Here is an 8385-nt window from a genome sequence, read left to right as displayed (position 1 = left end):
GGTTAGATTAACATTTATATAATTTTTAATTATGTTATAAGACTAATTATTTTTCAGATTAAATGCATAATTATCCCTTGGGCCTGCCAGTCTTTTACTATAAATATTTTCTTCTTTTTTTGGACCATAGTATTCTCGCAGGATGGTAGCGGTGGCTTTGAGACCGTAGAAGCCATTACCTTTGCTTATGTGGAGGGTAAATATTATTTTTATCATATTTATTTAATAAAATTTTGTATTTATTTATTCCACAGCTTTTAGTATTTATACATTGTATGTGGTTTTTAACTACTATTGTGAGTTTGTGGTAAGTTTTCAAGTCATGTTATAAATAATGAAGCAATGTTAGATATGAATTTTATGTTATTTCAGGAACAACTTACCTTGCGTCACATTTCTTTTTGTTTTGTATAAATTTAGAATATTCTTACCTATTAAACCCAAGCTTATTTGTATATATTTATTTGTGTACATCTGAAATAAAACGAAATACAATTAAAACTCCTTTAAATGCTCTCTTTCCAAACTCCGGCATGCCTTTAGAATTACCTTTAAATGGAACACGTACCCATATCAAACCGTGACTTGCCAACCGTGCGACATGCAATTGAAGAAATAAATCAGAAGGCTAATAAATTTTTAGCAACGCCAGTGGAAGCTGCCTAAAGCTGAGCCAGAAAAAGCCAGCTTCGACAAGGGCTGCCATAAATGCTCAGCACAGGAATACAGCCAAGCCAACTGAGCCATTAAGGAAGCCAAGTGAACAAGGCAAAGGACAAAGCCAGATTTCGGGGATGCGGACAAAAGTAAACGGGAAAGGGAGTTTCACTTGGTTGAGCTGCTGCTGCTGCTGTTGCTTTTCATTCTCATACTGCTTTCATAGCTTTCCCTCTGCATTTCCCCCAGATTTTCAATTCAATTCTGTGGCCCACACGGCGTATACGTGTTGTTTCCCGCAAAGTGTAAATGTGAATGTGAATCTGAATGTATATCCTGCATGCAATATCCTCGTTCTCCTATGGCTCAGACTTCTACCACGCACATTTAACGTTATGATTAAAAGCCATTTTCAGCACCTGTTCGGGCCGTTGATTTTGTATCGACGAGCATTAATTGCAATTTATTTTTTATGCCAACACTCAAGACTCACTCGCATGTAATTGAATTATTTATGCACGAGAGCATAAGCTATTTTAATGCTTATTTACCAAGCGTGTGTACATCAAGCAAAATTCAGCAATAAAACATTGCCATTCGCAGGGGGATTTCGGTTTATTCAACGAACATTTTGGTCTTATTTTTGAGATTTACAAAATGTTTCAGCCTTGTTTTAAGTTAAAAATAAATTAATAAAATCAGGTAAATATTTGCAAATATTTTATCAATATATTTATAAAGAGTACACTAAAGTCGTTAGATTTTATAGTAATTTTAAAAGCCAGCAATCGGTAATTGCAGATGTTAATTTCGGAAATTATTTCGCGATTAAAGCATTTAATGTCAAAAGTTATTTAAACTGTAAAATGCAGGACAAATAATTAAGATGATACTTTCTTTTATATTCAACAAATATTTGCTTAATGAATTTAATGCCAAAGTATGTAAATATAAAATTAACTATATAAGTAATTAAGTCCATCAAACTTATATCAATTGTAAAGCATATATGTAAAGTAAAGCCTCTTACCTTAGCAATATATGTATAATTTTTTCCACATTCATCCTTACATACATTTCGAAACCCTTAATTTGAATAATAATATAACCTTCTACTCTCATTCATATTCCTTCGTAATTACAGTAGTCCTTAGTCCTTAAAAAGACCGCATTATGTTGGGATTCTTCATTCCACCTTTTCTCGCCTTTCTTTCTTTAATTATGCTCTACATTTTTTATTTAAGTATTGTCCTGGCAAAGCCTTTTCCCTATTTTCTCTGAATATTCCGAGGAATTTTTCCATCCAGGTCATCGTGAAAAGGAAAACCAAAAATAGAGGGGACAAAGTATTGATAATAATAACTGCGTACGGCGAACTAGAAAAAAATAAATTAAAACCATAGATAATAATGCAGAGGAGAAATGTGTCCTGTGCTGTGCAAACATTTCAAGCATAATGTGCCCAACGGAGCCTTAACAAAAATAGTGCAACTGCTTCCCGCTTGTTGACAACATGTCAAAGCAAACAATGCCATGCCAAGAGCTCAACTTCATTTTTCCCATTTGCTTTTCCTGCGTGCACAGTACGCTTTCCTCCTTCCATCAACCTTTGCAGCCTTTTCAACGACTTAAATTCATTTAATTGAAACTACAACAATCTTTTCTTTATCTATAAAGAGGAATCGTTATGCACTTGACTTTGATACTCAAGTTCTCATGTCGGGTGGAATAACGAGGCCAAGGAGCGTATACTTGATTTCATTAAACGGTTGCGCGGCTAATGGGCGTATACTTGATTTCACATAGCGACAATGGGAAGCATTCTATTATGGATAATTAAAACAGATAATATAGATAAGGGGAAAGCCACTTAGCAGATTATTGCTTTCGATTTCCCAGAAAAATGCTGTTAAATAGCTAGAATAGCTTTCTGATGATATTTTTCATCAGTTGAGAAGATTTTCGACGAACTGCAGTATTATTGTTATTCACAGGAAACACTATGCGGTTTCATATTTTCTAGTACGTCGAGAAAATTCCTTGCATCCTAGGTATGTGCGGCCATCATGGTTTTTCTACGAAATAATATTACTATTTCTAGAAAGGAAAATATTCCATTGTAATAAATAAATAAATTCTAAATAAATACCAATTTACAGGCAAAAATTAACCTCCTATTAACTTAACTGGTATTCTTCCTTCCTTCTTTTACAGCATCGCTAAACTGATTTAGTTCTATTATTAATATATTTCCACCCTGTAAAAGCTTCACTGTACCGCCAACCTTCGCATGACTGACTTCGACTTTAGGCCAGAGGCGATTAATATATTTTTTTGTTATCCTGTTTTGTGAGTCTGTCGTTCTTTTGTTCATTGTTTCAAGGTTCCCACATAAATTTGCCTCAAGATGGTCATAAATTTGAGCCTATTCGGAGGGCCACGGCAAGATAGGAAAAACTTTGAATGGATATGATAACAGCGAGCTGGCAGGATCTTAATTTGCCTGACAGCTAGAAAGATTAAGCTTTTAAATTACTTAGTGAAAACTCACATTCTGGTGGTAGTTTATGGAAAAGAGTGCATCAAAGCAAATAAACTGCGCTTTAAACTCAAATAATTTATTCTAACGAACGCCTGCAAGTGCTAAGATCTCCCATAAATTGGCGTGAGCTTTTTAAACTAATGTTGCCTATACACAATGTTGACCATAAACGAAAAAGCTTTGGTAGACTCGCGTCTCTCTCCCGAGTTCGTTTTTCCATTCGGAATTTATAATAATAACTTCTAGGACCAAGAACAAAAAATAAATTATTATATTTATCTAATCTTAGTCTTTTACAATATTTATATTACATTTATATAATTTATTATATTTTTTCAATGTAATATGGATAAAAAAACTTTGTTCTTTGAAAACGGTTCTCTAACAGTTGCAAAAGTTTTTGCCATTTCCAGGAAAATGCAAGAGGAATTGGAGGACTCTGAAAAAACAATTGAGAAGCCAGTCAGAAAGTGCAACTTTTGTGATGGTCGAATAAAGTTAAAAGTGTAGGTAATTGGCCAAACTTCCTAGACAGTCACAACTTTCATAACAATATCAAGAGTTAATTTGTAGAAGCAATATTATGATTCTAAAATGTTAAAACAAAGTTTGAAGGTTATTTATGTTATAAAATAATAAAATAATTTACAATTCGATTAATTAAATCATCATTATATCTTTTAGTTTCTATTGGATAAAGTTTTCTAGACCCTAATATGTTTTATTAAAGACTTAATAGAATTGAAAACATAAATAAGTTTATAAGACCTTATAAGTCGAAATTTGATAATATCTAAGCCAAAACTGCATTAATTTCAATTTAGAAAACGTTTAAATGTTGAGATTTATAAGTTTAACTAATCTGCATACCGAGATTTAAGATTTAAGATTTTAATTTTTTGTCAATTTTATAATATTTTAACGATGCAACCCTTCATAAAATTTGTAATATTGAAAATTTATATCTCTTTCCAGGCATGTTTAAATCGATTTGGCTTTTGATTTTGATCAAGAATATTTATGATTTATAGGGTCGGAAATGATTCCTTCACTGCGTTTGAATCGTATGACTGAAATTGTATTTTGCAAAAAAGGTATAAAAACATACAATTTCATTGAAAAATCTATGTTTTCCAAACATCATAATTAAGCCAAAATAGCATTAATTTTGATTCGGAAAGCTTTTCTGTGCGAGTTTTTATATCACTAACAAATCTGCATTCTGCGTTTGTGGATGCAATTATAGGTTTTTGACTAATATAATAAAACCCTGCAGAAAGGTATAAAAACAAACAATTTTTCAAAAAAATTATAGTTTACAAATCTTGTAACTAAGTCAAAAAATCATTCATTTTAATTTGGAAAGCTGCTGTATGCTAGTTTTTACTAAATTTACAAATCTGCATACTCAGTTTTCAAATTTAAAAAATCAATTTTTTGTCGATTTTTGAAAAAGGAACGAAATTTTCATATTTAAACAAAATTTAGGAAATTATATTTTTTTATTAAATCGTTAGTTGAGTTTGCTTTAATCGAAAGCTCTTTAACTTAAATACAAAAGCTGCTTGATACATAAAAGTAACTTACTTATACATATATGTATATATTACATTATATTCTGTAACTGAACCTTTTGGATAATAAATAATTGTACTTATTTTAATATATGATGATTTATATTAAAAAATTATTTAAAAAATACATAAAAACGAAAAAGCAACTTTAAATTATGTAAATTACTAGCTAGTTACTAATAAGTCATTAAAAGCCAAAGAAAAACACGTTTCTAAGAATAATTACAATGACCTTCGTGTTATCATGTAAAAAATTAATTAACATAAATTTTGTTTTCCGATTCTCAAAAACTATCTGTCAGAAGTGTTAATAAACCTATACTTTAATAATAATTATTATATCTTTTATTTATGTGGTGCTGTAACAAATAGCAAAACGACCTTCAAGTAATTACATGGAAATGTATGACTTTAATTTTTAGTGACCACTGTCGTACATTATGGAATTGATTAATTGACCATAATTATGAAGACGAGCTTAACAACTTCCCACCTACATTTTTTGGCTAACTTGATTTTTGTGGTTGGGAAGCAGCCGCAGAAGCGAACCAAACACGTCAAACAATAAGGCAAGGTTTTCGATGTAGGCTTTAGAAAAACCCCCGAAAAGAAATACATACATAAATATAACGTAGTTCATTGGATCACCATTTATCATTTATCGTGTATCACATCGGCGGAAACTAGTTTTTTGGTCTAATTGTTTCCAGGAACCAGTCTAAATACCTATGCGAGTCTTTGATTACTGTTTTCAGGAATAATTAAACATATATTTTAGTATCGTGCACGAGGCCGTGTATTAAACCTGCAGAGTCTAGACATAATTCTCAGTTGTAGGCGCTTATTAACTTTTGAGCTTCAGAATGACTTGTGTTGTGTCATTTTAACATACAAATAAAAAGCAAATGTTTTTGTCAATGCTTCGAAGATTCTTGAACTGAAACTTGTTTTTGGGTGTCGCGTCCATCACCAGAACTTGCTAATTTGTCTAAAGTAAAGACTTCTTAAAGGTCAAAAGAATTACGCCATAGAAAATGCTGAAAACTCGTCTATCCAGGGTGAGGTTCAATGGTATTGAATCAAATAAACTTGATCTTGGCTAGAACCAATTTGAAATTCCTTGGCAGATGCCAACCAGTTTCACTAGATCAGCGATTTGACATACGTTTATTTTTGATTTTCATATTTATTATTCTTCTATTTACAACTGAAAAGGCAGCTTGATTCCCCTTATCCGGCAGCGGACTTCAGAGCACCGGGGCTCAGTTTGCGGTTCTTTGTCTGATAACGCGCCTTGTAACCATCCTTGTCGGCGGTGTACATGGTCGTGGTCTCGGTGTCAGTCTTCTCGTCATATACGGTGTACATACCCATCACCACTAGCTCCTCCTTATCGGTGCCAGGGTTCAGGATCATACCGACCTCCTCCCGAGAGCTGCCATTGGGCTCATTGACGCTGCGAGTGGGAATACACACAATTACACTTAGTCCTTGATAGAAATAGTTAACACCTACGCGAAACGGTATCCTTCCTCGCTGGAAGCTCCGCTGTAGTACTCCGTAATGGCTCTGGGAATAAGAGCGTCCAGGAGACCGGCCGAGCAGTTAGCGACCAGGATGGCCAGCAAGGCACTGCAGAGAAGCTGAAAAAAATAAAATAATTATCAAATAATTAATATTTAAATATGTGAATAATTTTCAATTTCAAAAAAGATAGCTAAACTTATGAATCTATCAATCCTTATACAATGCAATACAATAAAATATTAAACTTAATTTTTGGGCGAATTCATCATCATATATTAAAAGAAGAATTACATTTATCACAATTTATTCGTTATTCGCTACAATAATTGAGGTTTGCCTAGTTTATTTGCATTCTATTAAGCTTACAATTTCTGCGATAAAAATTAAATGATTTCAAACCAGAAATGTCGAAATAAAACTAGTTAATGAATACAAATTCTAAGCTGCAGAGAGAAAACTAGTCTTAACTAATCCAAAAATTACCTTCTCACGCTACCAAAAACTCAGTAATTACTTCCTCGTAATTTAAAACAGTTTTATGTTTAATAGGTAAGAAAACCTTAAAGACAGACATTTGCAATGGAGTGCGGGGGCAATATAAATACTTTGACTCAATCGATCTAAACGCCAAGCTTGATTAGCCATTAACAGCAGCTGCATCAATATTTTGCATGCAATAATTGCTTTTATTTAGATAGCACAAACACATTTAACACATGAACAGTGTAATTATATTGCCGCCGATATTGGCAGGGTCGTAGGTTCTCGGACACGGGACAGCTACTACTTACCAATTTCGTTGAGGAGGCCATGTTGATGCGCGATGGAGTTACCAAGCTATACTAAAGCATCCGAAGCGCGCCCCTTAATTTATAATAGTTAAGATCTGCATAGATCCGCGCTTGTCCAGCACACAGACACACACGGCGGATAAGTCATATTTCTTACTAAGTTGCTGCCATTATTGAGTAAAACCGGTCGCGTCGAGTCTCAGTCGAAGTCCCTCTTAAAATGCCGAATAAGACGCCACCAACGCCTTTCAACCATTATGTTTTGATTTTGGTTAATATCGGCAGATCGTGTGTGGCGAAGGAATCGTCAAATGATCATCAGAAAAAAATGGATAGTTTCACAGGTGTCCGAAAAACAGTATCTCGCCTAGTTGCATTCCATTTCTAATCATTATCCGGTTATCCTTGGTTTTAAACTTTAAAACAAGCATTGATTTATAAAAATGATATTTGCATATTTTAGTCTGTTGCCAAATTAGAAAAAAAAAACTAATAATATACTAAAACTAGTTTATGCCGGTCATATTATGATTTCACTTTCTATAAGATGCTCTCGAATGTGATGCCCCTATAGCCACCACCAGCTGTTCATTCCAAACAATGGTTTTTTACCGAATGAATCAGGTTTTTCTTCGGTTCTTACATGATTCTACGATGAGTAATTACTTGTAATTAAGCAAGCAACATATTGATGTTACTTAGTCATTGCTTTCAAGAAAATCCTTTTGAAATGTGGAAAATCCAGAAATAAAACCCAACTCAGGATAACTTTTAGATTCGAATGGAGCCACAATAGTTAAGAAAACAAACAACCATTAATCTTACCGTCATCATAAGGTTGAATGATCTTAACTGATGACAAATTAAATTAGAGTTCATTATAAGTCGCTGACCTTGCACAAAGTTAGAGTTCGCTATTTTAAACTGAACCTAAAATTGATGTTGGCGGTATTTTGACAATTGTTTTAAGCAGGAATAACATTGGACTTTTTTGGGGATCATTCAGGTTATCTTAAATAAACAATCTCATAATTTTTTTTGAAAACAATGTACAGCAAATTAATTATTATTAATATTATTTTCAACTAAAGACACACCCAAAACATCCTAAAATTAACAAACTATTACTATTATTATATTTTCTTTTTCAAAATTTATAACTAATAAGTTATTAGTAATAACTGATATCATACTTGAGCTTTTAGACCATTAACAAATTGTGATCCCACCTTAACTTAGTTGATGAACAAAAGCTCAGCTGCGCATGCTTTTAAATAACGTAAAAAATAAATGT

General features: G+C 32.8%; 1 protein-coding gene across 1 annotated transcript; it reads right to left on the bottom strand.

Annotated features, from left to right (window-relative positions):
* Window positions 1–5938: 5938 nt before the first annotated feature.
* Window positions 5939–7223, bottom strand: LOC110176493 (uncharacterized). Its single transcript, XM_020942866.2, has 3 exons — window positions 7092–7223; window positions 6289–6416; window positions 5939–6229 (listed from the first exon to the last, which is right to left on the bottom strand). Exons 1-3 carry the CDS (start codon window positions 7110–7112, stop codon window positions 6004–6006), a joined length of 375 nt encoding a protein of 124 aa, XP_020798525.1. The 5' UTR covers window positions 7113–7223; the 3' UTR covers window positions 5939–6003.
* Window positions 7224–8385: the final 1162 nt, after the last annotated feature.

This window comes from Drosophila serrata, unplaced genomic scaffold (assembly GCF_035046125.1).
Source record: "Drosophila serrata isolate PLE 108 unplaced genomic scaffold, ASM3504612v1 contig_382, whole genome shotgun sequence".
Taxonomy (NCBI): Eukaryota; Metazoa; Arthropoda; class Insecta; order Diptera; family Drosophilidae; genus Drosophila; species Drosophila serrata.
The sequence above is the reverse complement of the archived record's forward strand: the minus strand, read 5'-3'. Positions and strand labels throughout refer to the sequence as shown.